Source organism: Notechis scutatus, chromosome 2, assembly GCF_049901735.1.
Source record: "Notechis scutatus isolate UNSWTSFEM ecotype Mainland chromosome 2, rNotScu1.2, whole genome shotgun sequence".
NCBI classification, from domain to species: domain Eukaryota; kingdom Metazoa; phylum Chordata; class Lepidosauria; order Squamata; family Elapidae; genus Notechis; species Notechis scutatus.
In genome coordinates, this window is record NC_142010.1 from 113,932,768 (window position 1) to 113,950,986 (window position 18,219).

The 18,219-nt window shown below is 39.4% G+C and overlaps 1 protein-coding gene across 9 annotated transcripts in view; it reads left to right on the forward strand.

The window, feature by feature from the left end:
• The window catches only part of LOC113411908 (voltage-dependent T-type calcium channel subunit alpha-1G), a 227,083-nt gene that overhangs the window by 120,146 nt on the left and 88,718 nt on the right, over positions 1 to 18,219 (forward strand). For all 9 annotated transcript variants that reach the window (XM_087955877.1, XM_087955876.1, XM_087955880.1 and 6 more), the window contains 2 exons: positions 11,556 to 11,656; positions 15,131 to 15,254. In XM_087955877.1, the coding sequence (XP_087812003.1) occupies positions 11,556 to 11,656; positions 15,131 to 15,254 (225 nt within the window). The remainder of the gene's footprint in view (positions 1 to 11,555; positions 11,657 to 15,130; positions 15,255 to 18,219) is intronic.

Sequence of the window (18,219 nt, forward strand, 5' to 3'; positions counted from 1 at the left end):
CAAGCAGCTCTCCTGAGCTCCATTTTTGCTGGTAGAAGGCTGCAGGAGACCATTGCAGGCTAAAACAGAGCTCGGGAGTTCGTTTTCGCTGGTGGAAAAGCCACCACAGGCACCCCCAACATGAGTGATGTTGAGCTGGCCATGCCCCCTAGCCACACCCTCTTGGCTCACCAGAGGTCAAACACAACTCTGATGTGGCCCTCAATGAAATCGAGTTGACACCCCTGTTCTATATGATTCCAACTTCCTTCCTTTTTTTCTTTACTCTAGCTCTCCCCTCATTATCACATAATCTTCATATATCGTCTTCTTGAATCAGTATCTCCCATGAATTCCAGAACATTGTCTTTGAGATGGCCTACTAGGTAATTACACACACAAAAAAAATCAAATTTGGACCTAAATCAATGAGATGCTGGCAATGCCTCTGTTTCCACTCTGTTCCCCTCAGTTTTACTGTGTGCTAGATATTCTGGACTTCAATCACCACAATCTCCAGCCAGCATGGCTAAAATATTATGGACTATGAATTCAATTCACATGCAAGATGCCAACTAGGGGGAAAAACAGTTGTAGGGGAGAAGAAGATGAGATCCAGTAACATTTGGATACCAGCTTTGGGAAACCAGTTGTCATAGACATGATATTATGATAGCTAGTTCCCCAAAGCCAGTATCCAAATGTTATGGATAAAGAGGAGAATTATAAATCTTCTGTATCATATCAATCATCTGGGTAGATTTCATGCCACCTTCAGCCATCCTTATGCTAAGGAGCACGGTAGTCATGTAAGAAAACCTGTGCTCAAGATGATCCATGATATATTCAGTTCCAAGTACTGCTGATTTGGAGTGAGGATATTTTAATATGCACCATCTTATGAAAGCTTGTGAGGATTCTTCTTAGATATATTTGGCAAATGAGCAAGCAAATAAATAGCTAAATATGCGCTATGGCTTGCAAGAAAGAGGGTGATCAGCTGGGTATCTGAGGTTCTTACATACAGATGTGTACATATACACATCTTTTTCAGTTTCCCTTTCCTGCTTTCATTGGAAAGTAAGGAGAATGGTATATTGACCAATGCATTGCCGGACACAACCATTTTCTGCCTTATTCCAGTTGTGAGCTTGAAAAAAAAATTTTTTTATAATCAGAGCTAGCCCTGGTTACAGTTTGGCCTGAGCAAAGGATAAAATAATCCAGAAAAGCAACCTATATTAGTTATTAAAACTTATTTCATCACAGGAGAACATCTTCTACGGCAGCTAAAGGTTAAGGCCAGCTTAGGGCTACATATTGGATCTATGCTAGCTGTATCACTCTGCTTAACAGTACAGCTGTACAACAGAAATCTTGTTTCTTTGGGTGTGAGAGAGAATGCTCAGCCTTTTCCCCCAATCTTCTTTTTCGTGTCAGAACAGGAAGGAGGAGAGCAAACTCAGGCTCCATTAGCCCAAGAATCTGTGGTTTGTTTGCTAAATGATGTGAGAGCATCATTACCAGCATTAACTTGATTGCCTTCAGCAAGATATTCTTCACAAACACAGAAAGAGGTGGGGGGGGGGATATTAGCCTTTCCCCCCCCCCAAAGGACTATATAATCTCCTTAATTTCAAGTGGGTGATTTCTTCTACCATTAACTATTATTAAGATTCCTAAGTAAGGGCAAAAATTGGTTTCTTTGTCTCATGGGGCCACAGAAATCTTTGTATTAATGTCAATATAAAAAGGCAGTAGTCTCATTAATGATGTGTTTTTTTCTGAGCCAGTAAGACGACATTTAAGAAATGCTAGTTAACATCAGTAGGCATAGTACTAAAAATAAGAGAAAAAGTCACTGGCAATCTGAAACTGATAAAGATAAAGTTACATTAGCTTTACTTGACAGTAAATCTCTGCCATTTGTAGTGGGACACATTAAATTCCAGTGCTATTCAAGACAACAGAAAACCATCAGAGATGGTTATAAAGAAGCAAATTGCAAGACCAAAACCTACAGTTTAAATGTGACCAAGGGCAACTAGAGAGGTTGTACATGATACCCATTAGGAAGGAACCTGGTCTTCTATAAAAATCCTTGCGTAGCCCTGGCTCCTGGAATGGCAAGCGAGGACTGCATGACAGCACTATGCTAGATAATGATAGTAAATTAATTAGCCTCAAAAACAATTAAGGCTTGATGAAATTGAATCCAATCTGTCAAACTCCAATTCTACAACATCACATTTAAAAACAATGGTGAAGTGAGCAAGAATACAAGCTTTAAGTACAGAAAATGAACAGGCTGGAAGACTGTGCAGCCAATGCCAATGCAATCCTACGTTGCATTAACAGAGGGATGCAATCAAGATCAAGTGAGGTACTAATACCACTTTATAAAACCTTAATAAGACCACACCTAGAATACTGCATCCAGCTTTGGTCAGCACACTATAAAAAAGATGTTGAAACTCTATAAAAAAAGATGTTGTTGGGACTGAGGAGGGACCAAGGTAGACATGGCATTAATTACGCACTTTCATCATGCATAACAAAAGCAGTATGCACTAATGTTTTTGTTAGGTAAATACAGACTAAGTGGACTTTCTAAGAAGGACTCCATTGGTAAATGAAGTACAGCAAAAAGCTTCAAGACTATTCAGGCTTCCCTTCTTTTCCTGTTTATATTGCACAGTTAACAAATAAACTATAATCGTGCCAAATCTAGTAAGGCCCTGAAATATTCAGTAGCTGATTTTTCAGCCTTGTCATTTTTAAAAAACTATTTGACTTGTCTTCATCACTTGGTGGAGCAGCCCTAAAGGACTTGGAAAAGATATTCAAATTCCACAATGTGTTTACACCCATAAATATCAGCATTGTGCAAGCTACAAGGCTGATATTTGCTCCAGCAAGTGCTAGTCTATGATACATTTATTGACTGATTACTGATAGTTGATCAAAAAAGGCTGAATCTATTCACCACTTCAGTATCTTCATTATCTGTACTGTGGATGGACGCTCTACTTGTTGTCATTTGTTTTTAAATTTAGCCCCATTTTTCACTGTGCTCCTTGAATTTTATTATTAGGGCTTATAGATTATTTGCATTTTCAGCTATCAGTGTAGTATCATCAGCATAGAGTGGGTTATAGATTTTTCTTTTAAATATTTTATAACTACACTAACTTCTCTTAATACACATTTTTGCATATAGGTTGAATAAATAAGAGGCAAGTTTATGGTCTTGTTTCACTTCTTTGCCAACCTGGAGCCAGTCTGTTTCACCATGTAAAAAACCTGTACTGTAGCTTCCCAACCAGAAAAGGTGGTTGGTTGGTGGGACTGATGGACTGATTGATTGAATATTCTTGCTCAAAAATCATCATACAAAGCACAAAGAGTGAAAAAAATAACGCTTATTTTAAAAACAAGTCTTGTTTTATTGCAACGCTGGGAATTGTTTTCATTCCCAGCTGGAATTAATCTCAAACAGTCCCTCGAGATAAGCACCCACCTTTCTTTTCTGTGAAGTGCTGCTAATAACAGAAGTATCAAATGAACTAGGAAAAAAAACCAACTGAAGTACAAAGAGCTTCAAGAATGAATCTGAACCAAACGAACTACTTTGCTTCCTGTAAAGGTTTTGTCATCGTTGCCTGTCCTTTATACCTTATGGGAGGGGAAATCACCTCCCAGCCTTACTCTTGAGTCACCCCTTTTGTTTCAGCTGCTCTCGCCTTCTAGCAGCTCTGCGCACACACGCACTGGGAACAGGCTCTCCTGGGTCCTCTGCTTCGCTGCTGCCAAGCTCCGAAGGCTCCGGAGTCAGCAGCCAGATGGTCCTGGTCCCATCTCTGCACCGGACACAGGACCCTCGTCCGAGTCCTCTCCAGAATCCCTGACTGGTCCCCGTTCTTCCCCACTGTCCGATTCCGCTACTGGCTGCACCGGCTGCTGGTGAATCACAACAAGAACAAGAAGTTAGTAATAAAATGGTTGAAAACATTAGAACAACAAAACACTAAACTTATAAAGCCAATTTTTTAAAAAAATTGTCTTGCTACCTTTTTTGGAAGCAATGAGTGTGAGGTGGAGAGGAATTGTAATTTTAAATATACTACGATGTGACTACAATACAGAAAAAATGAGTGGCCCTTTCTTATAATTTAATAGTAACATATGGCATTATAAGACAGATAGTCTCTTAATTTGTAATACTGTAAATCATTAAAACTATTAAGATTAAAATCATTATCTTGAGCAGAACCCAGAAATCAATTAGTACCAGTTCGGATCAATATTGATACAGTATGATCTCCAAATAACACACTCAGGTGCAATATTTTGTACATCTAACCATCTGCTGTTCAGAGTTAGCCTTTTTAAGTACACAATAATCATATAGATATGATCAAACTAGGATTTAAAGAAAAATCAGATCAACTCAGTTAAAATTAAGTATGGCTGAACAGATACACTCCTGTCTATTTCACCCTCCCAGAAAATCAACATCAGTAAAATATCAAGGACCCTCTCAAGCTATTAATCTGATCTAATCCTAATCTTTTAGGATTGCAAATTTCTGGAGCAGCTTCACTCCCAAATTTTTATGTCTGCCTTTGTGCTGACCAGAAGCACTTCTGCTTTATTTAGTACATTTCTAGTATGGAATGGAATGGAAACTCCATGAAGGCTTTTTAAAAAATCCCTGTCAATATCAGGTGACCCTCAGGTCACCTCCATACATTCAGCAACTGTTTGAACCTTCAATTGGTCCTCCAAGTTCCAGTATTGCAGCATTCCCACAGACATACATTTGCAAGCTAGGCACTCAGCACCTGGATCAAAATTATGACATCATGTAGTCACATCCCAAAGGTGCTTTTTCAAGAGCAACTGGACTTTCTGGTTTTTCTTTGAAGACATTTCACTTCTCTTCCAAGAAGCTCCTTCAGCTCTAACTGGATGGTAGGGATGTCAGAGCTGAAGAATCTCCATAGACTTGCAGTCACATAATACGGAATGGGACAACTCACTGCAGCCAATTCACTGCGGCTAACTCACTACAGCCAACTCGCCTTTTCCAGTTTGCCACAGTCAACTTGCCAACTTGCCACGGGACAACTCACTGCAAGACAATTGAACAGTTCAATTTAATTATTTAAAACAAATAAAAAGTTATTTTAATTTTTGTCGCTCGCATTTCATTCTGTCCCTCCTTTGGCATCCTTTGTTTAATGATTCTTTTCCATCATTTCTTTGATATTAGCGTAACTCTTGTTCTTCAATGAATTGTCCCGTGGTGAGTTGGCCATGGTGAGTTGGTCGCGGCGAATTGTCATAGATCCCACATGATATGATTTCTGGCGTTCCCTGCCAGCTTCTGACAGGCAAAGTTAATGAGGAAGCTGACAGATATCAGAAGTTGTCATCACAGGAGGTCCTCACTTAATGACAGCATCTCGGATTGCCATCACTAAGTGGCATAGTTGTGAGGTCACACTTTACAACCACCTCACTTAGCTATGACAGTTTCAGTCCCAATTTATTCACTACCTGTCTAAATAAAATGTGCCTTTACGTCAGCATTTATTTCCCACCTGAATAGATTCATGAAGTTTTCTTGGCAAAATACCTTTTTTGGAGTATTTTTGCCATTGCCTGTTACTTAAGGCTGAGAGGGAGTTACTGGCCCAGGGTAACCCAGTGGTTTCATGCTTAAGGTAGGACTGGAACTCAGGATCTCTGGTTTCTCACTGGATACCTTAGCCACTATACCAAATTAGCTCCTATATATGTAAAATACCATTGGTATTTTAAAAAATGAAGCAGGTGCACCATAGGCTGGGTTTTGGGAGTACATATGTTCAATCTTGACTTGGCTTGCATTCCTAAATTTCAGTTTCTCTTCACAATATTTACTATCTCAAATGCATTTATTGCTGTGTTTTCTTCTCCTACATCTTTATTCATGCTGACCAGGTGTGTCTTCTGAAGTGGATGTGGTTTGAATAAAATAATTGAGCCATCACTTTGAACATAATGTGAACTCTAGAAGCAATCAAGCTGATTGTAAGCAAGCTAGCATTTCTAGTCTTTCCAAGGAGAGAAACTCAAATTACATTGCGGCACTCTTGCTCAACTTGATGTTTCTCAAATATACTGGATGCCAATGTCTATAATCCTCAACCAACACTGAATATTATAAACAACACTAAATAGCAAGTGATGGAACATGTAGTCCAATACATCCAGAGAACTCTAGGTTGGGAGAACTGAGTCTGAAGAACTTTTTTTTTAAACCATGCAAAATATTGAATCTGCGCATGTACAATATGTTGCTCAGGAGAGTCCAAACACAAGTAAACATTTGACTGCATATATTTCCATCATCTCTTCTAGACAAAACAAATGAAGATTGATAGACAGAAAATGGGATTCTTCTCTTTCCGCCTTTGTTATCTCATTTAGCCTTTTAATGGCTTGATTAGGAAAAAATAATAATAAACCCAAACCAATATATATAAATATATTTATATATTTATAAATATATAAATAAAAAGAGGATTCTAGACCACTAACTGGTTTTAACTTAACTACAGAGTCTCCTTAATGTAATGCTTTGAATAAAAGTTGTTTTTGAAGCTCAAAACCCAATTTCAAAATAATCAAGACCAAATTACAGTTATCTGTCGATGTCCCCAGGGAAGCTTTCTGGCTAAGACTTCATGTCTTAGCCCCAACATCTTTAAATAATCCTTCCTGATTAAGTTAGTTTGATTGACATTGGAGAATCAGGTGCTCCACCGTAGATGCAAATCTTCTTTGGGCAGGATAGAAGTTGAACAGTGCTCTATGCCATGGCAACCACGGGTTTAGTCACTGAACAAAATACTGCATATTTTTGGTTATGGAGCAAAGAATCAAAGGGCAAAGATATATTGTATTTTTGCGATAGTGGTGAATATCTGTAGCTCTGGTATAGGATGAGAGTGAAGGCTTGTTCTCTGAGCTTGTGGGTTGGTTTCCGAATGTTTCATTACCAGGCTAGATAACATCTTCGGCAGAATTTAGGAGATGTCTGTGTCAGTGTTCTGCTTATAAAGACTTTGTGTGATCAGTAGATCTGATCACACAAAGCCCTTATAACCACTCTCATATACTGTATTTATCCATACAATCTGAGCAGTTCATATTTGAATTGACAAGTAGTGTTTTTATACCAGAATACTGTTCATCCCCAAGCATTTTCATCACAGTGCTCTTTTTTATTATTTATGTATTTGCCACCTTTATTATTATTTTTATAAACAACTCAAGGCAGTAAACTTATTCCATACTTCTACTTCTTCCTATTTTCTGCACAACAGCAATGTTATGAGGTTAGTGGGCTGAGAAAGAATGACTGGCCCAAAGCCAGCAAGCCAATTTTCATGCCTAAGGTCGGACTAGAACTCATCGTTTCCTGGTTTCTAGGGCAGCATTTTAACCACTAGATCAAACTGGCTTATTGTTCTGTCTAGTATCTGGGGCTAATAAGGTACTAAACTGAGCTCATAGTATATACTTGTTTAGTTCTATTATACTCATAGATCTTGAATTTATTGCCAAGTATCCAAAAGAAACACAGTTTTGCTTATTTTTAAGAAATGTTGAGATTCGTTGGGGATTGCTGGGGGGGGAGTTCTTTGCTTCTGGTCCTGGTATTTGAGGACAGCATGGTCCATCCACACCTGATGGCTTTGATGGGTATTTGCAATTTCCTCTTACAGAACTGTCTAAATAGTAAAGACTTTGTAAGGAAAAAGAAAGGAATGGGAGTCGATTGATATGGTAAAACACCACACCAGTAACAGTATTGTTATAAGTTATAACCAACTATTTCTGGAATATAGGTACAATTGCTTTCTTAAGGTCCAGCTGCCTTCTCCAATCAGATGCCTTGCAGCCATTACCTTTCTGAATTATGTTTAAATTTACCATCACTGAAAGGCCATAAGTGGAGGACAACAAATTGTTAAGAGTCAACGTTTGAACATCTACACCAAAAGGGAGTTCCTATCTCATTAGATAGAACTGATCAACAAATGATTTCTATTAATTTACCCTATTTATCCAAATCTACCTTGTTTCTCCAACAATACGGCCTCCCCCAATAGGAAGTCCCAGCATGTTTTATAGGCATGAAATGAAATTAAGCCCCTCCCCCCAAATTAAGGCCTATATTAAAACATGCAAAATGGGGGGGAATGGTGGGGGGGGTCTTGCCGTTAGGAAGCACTTCTGTTGCACACCCGGATATGGTGCTGCCTGTGTTGACCCCCATACGAAGTGCCCCACCAACGCCGAGGTCAACATCTAAGCCGTCGCTGCCCGCCCGCCCGAAGATGCAAGGGGGGGAATTAAGTCACCCCCCGAAAAGACAGCCTAGCCATTTTTTCGGGGCTCAAAAAAAGATAAGACCCGGCCTTATTATATGAGAAACACGGTAACAGTTACCCCAGAGACTTCCAATATTGTCTGGAGATGGTTTAAGGATTGATAGAGAATGTATCCTTTAACCTGACATTTAAAGCAGTGTCCTTCGTTTAAAATGATTGCAGAACAGTATACATTTTTGAACTGGGATTTGTCCTGCTGTAAGAGATATTTTTTTTAATGAAGTCCCTCTAGCATTGATGGCCCTAGAGTAAAATGCATGAACTTTAATACTGGGATTATTTACTTTTCTTGTTTATATATCTTACTACTAATATTGCATCCACCTGCCAGGGAAATCTTATGCACATGTTTTGGTCATACAAGTCATTGATTTTGGCTGTTATTGACTAGGACACTTTACGCTATTGTTTTTCTGGTCGTCTGTTTGCAATAGGATTCTCTTTCAGCAGCAAAAGGTCTGTCCATACATGGTGGGTTAATATTTTGTTGCCTCCCAATAGTGCAAATGCCCAACTGAACAATGGAGAAGGGATTGAATCCAAATCATCATGTATTAAATAATTGGAATCATCATGTTTAGAAACCAGATTTCATATGAAATTCCATGAAGAGTCTGCAGCTTCTTCTTCTTCTTCTTCTTCTTCTTCTTCTTCTTCTTCTTCTTCTTCTTCTTCTTCTTCTTCTTCTTCTTCTTCTTCTTCTTCTTCTTCTTCTTCTTCTTCTTCTTCTTCTTCTTCTTCTTCTCTTCTTCTTCTTCTCCTTCTCCTTCTCCTTCTCCTTCTCCTCCTCCTCCTCCTCCTCCTCCTCCTCCTCCTCCTCCTCCTCCTCCTCCTCCTCCTCCTCCTCCTCCTCCTCCTCCTTTTGTTATACACAATCTGTATCATTGCTATTCTTTTGTTAGAAATTGCAGTTGTGGGCACAGCAGCAATAAGGACCAAAGATTTATGGCATAGGACTTCTCCTCCAATTTGCCTAATTGTCTAATACAAACTACTGCTATCTTAATGCCTGGAACAGGAAACATTCTGCTTTCCCACCATGCAGCTCAGGAGAGATAACATATGATTATGCCATAGTTTGACTTTAATTGGCAAACTCTTCATAAATTCCCAATGACTAGAAATATATTTAGTTTGAAATGTAATCATTTGTTTCACACAATGCATGCTCACTGAGCTCTGAATAATAAGCAACAAGAGCACTGTCAGGTTTTTCAGAGTTGGAACGAAGAATAGTTTTCTAGCTTGTAGCTAATATTTTAATGGTTAGAATTTTATAATTTTAAATTTACATTTGCCACCTTGGGAACTTCTTTGATTTGATTTGTCTCACTTGGCATACTTTGCTTTCCAGCAGACTGTGATTTTATATCATGGTGACTTGACCCATATAATAACAGCACTAGCAAATTCAAATTTTGTTGATTTTTTTTTTCCTTTATGCTTTTGGGCAATGTCTATCTCTGAGAATACTCCTTTGTAAACTCCATGTTGGAGTTATAATCAGATGACATATTTTGATTCAGCTACATTTGGCTTTTAAAATTCTGCCAGAGGTATTGAATTAGTCACATGCTTGAGCCTATACCTGAAAGCTGGACTTCATAATATAAACAGCTTTTTGAGGTAAAAGAGAACTGAAGTATTTTTCACTTCAAGATATTTTTTGACATTGTTTAATTTTTGCCTGTACACACAAACACACCTTCTCTTTTCACTGTAGGATTGCTGTTGGAAAATTTATCCACAATATAACTCTTTCTGTGACAATGCAGGTAGCAGCAGAAACCCTATACTGACCCCATATTGCTATCCATATCCCTGGAGACAATCTGGCTTGATTTTTTTTTTTTTTTTTTAATACAAAGCCATATCAAAATGTATGGTATGGAAACGTAGCTTGTGTTTGTTTGCTTCCTGACAGGGAAATCCTGTTTTTAGAGGATTGATGCCCTCTTAAAGAGGAATAGGCTCCTTTACCTCTGCAGTACTGTGGATGGCCACATTCTAGGACTTTCCATGAAGCAAATATGAAGGGAGAAGCTTCATTTTATGTGATGGGGAAATTATTGCAGTCATAGCTGGCCACCTGCAATTGCAGCACAATTCTGTCATTTTGCCTGTAGCTGAGATGTGTAAGATGTTGAGCTTGTGTATTTTACATATATTTTCTTCCTTCCCTGTATGGAGTTGAAAGGGATATGCATTATTTGCTTCCATTCCACACCATTGTGTTCTCATAACAACACTACAGGTAATCCTCAACTTACGACCACAATTGAATATAAAATTTCTGTTGCTAAGCGAGACATTAGTTAACTGAATTTTGTCCCATTTTAGACCCTCCTTGCCACAGTTGTTAAGTGAATCAGTGTAGTTAAGTTAGTGAGGTTGTTGTGAAGTGAATCCAGCTTCCCCATTGACTTTGCTTGTCAGAGGGTAGCAAAAGGTGATTGCATGAACTGAGGACAGTGCAACCGTCATACAGTAAATATGAGTCAGTTGTGAAGCGTCTGAATTTTGATTATGTGACCATGAGGAATTGAGGATGCTGTAATGATTGTAAGTGTGAAAAACTGTCGTGTCAGTTTTTCAGTGCCGTTGTAATTTTGAACAGTCACTACATGAACTGTTGTAAGTCGAGGACTACCTGTGTAAAGGATTGAAAGGTAGCTTTGTTTGTTTTAGTTCATGGTTTACAACCTAGATGTCCCAGTCAGAGATGATCTTCACTTGAAGACCAGCAAAATATAGTCAGGACTGGGGGCAGAAGAAATAAGAGCCATGGTGGCGCAGTGGTTAGAATGCAGTGTTACAGGCCAACTTACTGCTCACCCTAGGAGTTTGATCCTGACCAGCTCAAGGTTGACTCAGCCTTCCATCCTTCCAAGGTTGATAAAATGAGGACCCAGATTGTTGGGGGCAATAGGCTGACTCTGTAAACTGCTTAGAGAAGGCTGTAAAGCACTGTAAAGTGGTATATGTGCGAAGTGCTATTGCTGTTGCTAATTAAAGAAATATATGAACTCATCACTGGTCTGTTGTCTGGTTTTCAAATCCTGGTTTTAAGTGTAGAATGACTGATTTTCCAAATGATGTTCTTTCTCTCCCTCTCTCTTTCTCTTTAAGAGTAAAAAGGATCGCATGAAGGTTTGGATAAGGGCACGCCTCCCTTCCTGGTGCAAGGAGAGAGATTCCTGGTCTGTCTACATCTTTGCCCCTCAATCTAAGTAAGGCAACCCATATTTGATTGCTGGAAGTATGTTGGAACATGCTGGGCTTAATGTTTGCTGAGGGTAGCAATTACAATATTCCTGCAGAACTCTCAGAGGCCAAAATGGTGAAAGAGGCCTTCCTATCTAAAAGATTTGCACCAGTATTCACAGGTGCTGCATCTAATGCATCTAATGTTTCTGAGAGGACAATTCATATACGTTGTAATCTGCAAATCATAACAGAGAATGATTTAAGGGGAAAACTATAACCCAGTGATAAGGCATGTGACTGGCATGCCAAAAGTCCTGGGATCTATGATATTTCCATTTTGAGGGAGTATCTAGTATGAAGGAAGGATCCTGAAGATCTGCTGCCAATTTAGAGAAAGAACAGTTTCCAGACAATTATGTCATACTATAAAATCGTATATCACAGTAGCAGCAGCAACAACTATTAAATTATTTCTAGCTTTGCTCAGCTGATTATCTGTTTTCACCTCACCTACCATCTATGGCCCCTAAAATCCTTGCTTAGTATGCCAACACTACCCTCACCTTATAAAACCTTCCCACCAGCAATATCAATGTATTATTGTATATTGTAATGTACTGTAGTATTGCTACACAAAGTTAAGTTTTTCTATTATACTCTGGAAGGAATCAGAAACTTTCTGGATCCTGAGGGACTTTGTCTACTGCTAAAATTTCCCCAATTTCAAATAGTAGATACCATCCTTCTAGAACCAGTTATTTGATCCAGATAATTGGGGAAAGGAATGGAGCACAAAATCAATCCCAAGCATCTCTAGCCAGGGTTAGAAATTCCTATCTGAAACCAAGCAGATCAGCTGGCAGTCAATGCAAAGTAAGCATAACCAAACATATAGACTCAACTCAAATTTCAATGGGAAAACTCTGAACATCCTAGACCAAGCTAAATCCAAAACCACTACGGAATTTCTGGAACCTTGGCATTCTGACAAATTAGCCATAGTGCTCAGCAAAAACCTAAAAAAGAACCGAAAAAGACCATCCCTTTCAGCAGCCAATACCCAGATAAGCAAACCTCACTCTTGCTGGCACTGATGATAGTACCTAGTCAGGTAATGAAATGTCTGCAAGCAAACAACCAAGCTCAGATAGTACCAAAGATTCCACAGTTCGATCTTGAGCTACATATATTCTTTTCTGTTATAACCAAATTTAATGTAAGACAGTTTTTAAACTTTCCTGGGGAACAAATACTTTGTTGAAAATTTCTGCTAGAATCTCACTTTACATTAAATGCACACAATTTCTCTCCCTCTCTGTCTCTCTCACACACATATATAGTCATAAAAATTAACACCAAATGGATCCCCAAAATATCTTCATCATACGCTAATGTCAGAGTAAATTGGACATAATATTTTGAACAGAGTAGCTTCAGCAATTTTGTGTCCCTGGATCACTGTAAACTGTTTTTACGCCCTTTGGATTATATGAGTATGGGAGGGGGATTTTTTCCAGCATCACATGAGGCTTCCATAAATATGCCTCAAAGTAATTACAAATTCAACAAATGTTTGAAATGCAAATTTGCCTTATTACTTCATAAAATGTCATACTTAAAAGAAATGTAAAGTCCAGCTAAATGAATAATCCATCATTCCCCTCTTCAAGGTTAAAGCAGGTGGACGCAAATTAGAATAAACTACTATATACTGAGAGAGAGTAGGGATTTTTTTTTTTTTTTTGTAATTTCCTTCCCTCGAGTTGCTGTTTGCGTGACTGAGAAATTGTTCCTATGACCTTTACCCCTTTTCTGGTTCTTTTAGCCCATCTTTTGCTAAGCTGGTGTCTTCCAGATGTATTGGAAGTACAGCTCCCAGAATTCCAAGTTAGTATGAGTGTCAGCACATCTGGAAGACACCAGCTTGAGCAGGGCTGGTTTAACTTTAGAGGCTACTAGGAAAAAAGGAACTTACATCAAAGCTCTAATTTGGCCTTTTCCAACCTATTTCCTTCCCAATATGTTGGGACTCTATTCTCAGAATTCTCATCAAATGTTGCTAACAGTTTCAAGAGCGGTTTATTCTCAGAAGAAGTAAGAATGCTTTTCCTCTAAGGTTCAACTGCCTTCCCTATAACTTTTTATAAGTGTGATTAATTTAATCTTCTGTAGTTCTGAGGGTTAAAGGAAAAATTGGGCAAGATCTTTTCGGGGAGTCCTCATACACAATGTTGAGTTCTCCACCTTCCAGTTCTCTCTCATTTCCCTTCCTAACCAGTCTTTTCTTCTCCCAGCATATATTCTTTACAGAAGTCTTTGATTTACAACAACAATTGAGACCAACATTGCTAAGCAAAGCAGTTGTTAAGTGAGTTGCACCCCATTTTACAATCATTTTTGCCACAATTGTTCAGTGAATTGCTGCAGTTGTTAAGCAACGTATGTGATTGTTAAGTGAATCTGTCTTCCCTCATTGACTTTGCTTGTTGGAGGACAGCTGGGAAGATTACAGATGGTGATTACACGACACTGCAGCCATCATAAATACATGCCAAATATCTGAATTTTAATAACGTGACTTTTGGGTACTGCTATAGTTGCGAAAACCAGTCGTAAGTCACTTTTTTTCAGTGCCATTGTAACTTCAGACAGTCCCTAAATGAATGGTTGTAAATCAAGGACTACCTGTATTGTTTCTTCTCCATTTCCCACTTTTGACCAAAGTACTTTTTTTTTTCTTCCTTATTTCCTTCCTTGATTATCTACAAAAAAGCAAAACAAAATTATGGTTATGGCCAGCACCTTTTCATAATTTTTTGAAGGTCAGGATAGTGATGAACCTGCGGAACGCATGAGATTGAGGAACTCAGAATCTTTGCCAGTGGTTGAATCTAAGGACAGTCTTCCTACTCATACCTTTAATTGCCAGATGGCAAGCATGAACCGCTGGCTTGTGAAGAACCAGAGCTAGCAACATCTTGTAATATTTCTTTTATAAAAAGAACCATGTTGCCCATCGGGAGTGGGTAAATGGTCCCGACAGATCCAGGGCAGAACCGCAGAAGAAACTAATTATCCACCTCCTGCCTCCAATGGAGTCCAACTGCAAGGAAGCTACTCCAGAAGGGTGAATCATGCAGCGAATGCTGGGCAGCCTGCTCTCCATATGTCTATTTTAGATCACAAAAGTCATTCATTCCATTCCTCATGATGTGTGAGCAGTATCTCACAATTTGGGAAAGATGGGTACTTTATATCAAGACAAATTTTGGTGATGGTTTTCGTTGGATGATTTGCATGCAGGGGGTAGAAGATGAGGACAAGGACAAATGAGGTTTGTCCCTGACAAGGAAGGTCTGTTTCCAAAAATTAATTGCAGTTGCAGGGTTTTTTTTACAACAAGAAGGAAAGGGTAGTCCAGTATCTGTAGAAAAGGAAGAGGATTGTTTCTCTGCTGTGCACAGATTTCTAGTGACTTCTCTTCCTCTTCCCTTTAGATTCCGTGTCATATGCAATAAAATCATTTCCCACAAGATGTTTGATCACATCGTCTTGGTTATCATTTTCCTGAACTGTATCACCATTGCAATGGAGCGTCCCAAAATTGAGCCTCACAGTGCTGTGAGTAAACTGTACCACTTCCCAATTAACGTAGCCGCTTTGTGGTGCTTTGAGTTTATGTGGGGCTTTTATCAATGTTTGTCCTTTCTATTGGTTTCTTTTATCAACAGAAGGTGGAACTCAGAGGGCATGAAAGGGAATAAATGGAATAATAAATAAATTATCCTGATGTGTACTAAGAGATAGTCCAGACAAAAGATTAGAGCAGATGTGTGGGGCAGCTGTCTCAGTATACCTTTTCTGTTTGATTACTGTCAAGGCTTGATCATCCTGCCTCCCCAATCCCACTGAACTGAACATTTCTTATAGATCTTAGAAACATGTGATGTCTAGACTTGGGCTTTTAAAACGATACAATAAGAAGGATTCATGAAAAGCCACTTAAAGGTGTACTTTGGTTAAGGTGGTGCTTCTCAAGCTTTTTCTTTTCATTACACAAAATAGCTTATCAGAAGGTCCTCTTTACTCAGAAAGTCCTTTTGTACATCTTCGACTTATGACAACAATTGAGCCTAAAATTTTCATTGCTAAGCAAGACAGTTGTTCAGTGAGTTTTGGCCCATTTTACTACCCTTCTCGCAGCTGTTGTTAAGTGAATCACTGGAATTAATTTAGTGACATGGCTGTGAAATGAATCTGGCTTCCTCGTTGACTTTGCTTGTCAGAAGGTTACAAAATGTGATTACATGATCCCAGGACACTTGAACCATCATAAATACATGCCAATTGCAATGATCCCTACTGACCACAGGGATGCTGCAATGGTTGTAAGTGTGAAAAATGATCGTAAGTCACCTTTTTTCAGTGCTGCTTTATCTTTGAATGGCACTAAACAAATGGTTGTAAGCAGGGGTGGGATTCAAATTTTTAACAACTGGTTCTGTGGGCATGGCTTAGGTGGTGGGCGTGGCTTGGTGATCATGTGACTGGGTGGACATGGCTTGGTGGTCATGTTATTGGCTGGGTGTGGTCAACTCAATATCACTCACATCGAGGCACGCATCTCCTCGCCTGGCCTATCATGACTGTGGGGATGCTGCAACAGTTGTAAGTGTGAAAAATGGTCATATCACTTTTTTCAGTGCCATTGTAACTTTGAATGGTCCCTCCAGACAAGCAAAGTACCAGCAAAGGAGTGGGGAAAAACTCCAGAGATGTTCCTGAGACAGGAAGTCTAGTCCTGCCAAGAACGTAATAAGGGTTAACGGAGAGGCAGTTTCTTTAAGCAACACCAGAATGTTTCCTTCCTGCCTTCCTTACAGGATTAGGCCAGTAATTTCTTCTAACAACCGGTTCTCCAAACTGCTTAGAATGTTAAAAACCGGTTCTAGCGAATAGGTGCAAACTGGTAGAAACCCACCCCTGGTTGTAAGCAGTGGTGGGATGCTGCCAGTTTAACAATCGGTTCGGTGAGTGTTCATCGCTGAAAATGGAGCATTTAGAAGCTCAGCTGCTTACCTTCCAAGTCAGCAATGGTAAGTAGAATGGGGGGGGGGAGGGGGAATCAGCTATGCCACACGATTGAGATGAGCTACAAAGCAGGAAATAAAGGACAGGATAGGGTGGGGCCAATTGATCATCAGAAATACCAGTTCGTCTGAACTGGTCCAAACCGGCAGCATCCCACCACTGGTTGTAAAGCAAGGACTATCTGTATTTAAATGTTCCTGTTGGGTTTGGGTCATGGGTTTGTGTGTGGTTATCCAAAGAAAAGCCACTATTATCCAGTTTACTCAGGTTTAAGAAGCACTGGGCTAAGGCATCAAGTTAGAAACCAGGAGACTGTGAATTCTGATCCTACCTTAGGCAAAAGGCAGCTAGGTGACCTTCTGCCAGTCATTCTCTCTAAGCCCTAGGAAGCAGGAAATGGTAAAGCACTTCCGAAAAAACCTTGCCAAGAAAACTCCAGACAGTCACCAGGAGTCAAAAACATACCCACTTGCAGAAGAAAAGCATACTCTATGTTGCTTTTTCAAACCAAAATGCAACATGCAACTGTTTTCTTGGGAACTACTCCCATAGAACTGGTAAAGAAATGAATGTTCTTTATCACACTTATATTTTTCAGGAGAAAAGGGAAGGTTAGAGATTTAAACCTGATTTGAATCTGGGCCTGTCCCCCCCACCCCCTTGCAAATACAGAGCTTTGAGCAGGGATTATGGGGTCACGAAAGCAATCACGCAGGTAGTGCTAGTACTTGTATCCAAGCAACATCGGCATCTTGACTTGCTAAGTCGGCTCTCCACCTAAACCCAAGCTATAGTGCTCAATTCCGACTGAAAACTGGCTTCAGTCCTCATCCTGGTGGAATTTGTTGATCTGCCACGGAGCCCTAGCAACTTAGTTGTGCATCTGTCCATTATGAATGCACAGTTAGCCTCCAAGGGAGATTTAAGTGAAAATTCTATTGTGAGTGCTACTTTTAGTCCCTGCTATTAGACTAGGGGTCTTGACTACAAATGAAACTTAGGACTCATCTGTTTGTAATTGTCTGGTTTGGGGTAGGGGTTTGTGTGTGTGTGTGTGTGTGGAGGGGTGGTGGCTTTTAAGTGTGTGTTATTAATTCCAGCAAGCAATGTTCCTTTCCCAGCACTGGAAGAAGAAGGAAAGGTTTTCACCGTTCTTAATTTTGCCCTGGCCAAACTGCCTATGTTTTATTTTGTGGTATCCAAGAACAACATCTATAGGTTAAAGACATCAAGATTTCTTCTTTTTTGTCAGGCAAAAGGGAGATGCATCCCTTTTCTCTGAGCAGAATTAGCTTACTTGACCTAGTAATGCTATCTGTCATGATTTTCTTCAATAAATATTCAAAACTTTTTCTTCCTCTTTTTTGGTCTAGTGCTGGCTTTGGTTCTTTGTCTGCACTTGTATTCCAGTGTGTCAAGAGAGGAGAAAAAGAGAATGATCCTTTTTGCCATTTTTTTTACCTTCATTTGTCTCTATCTCAGTACTGATACGAAT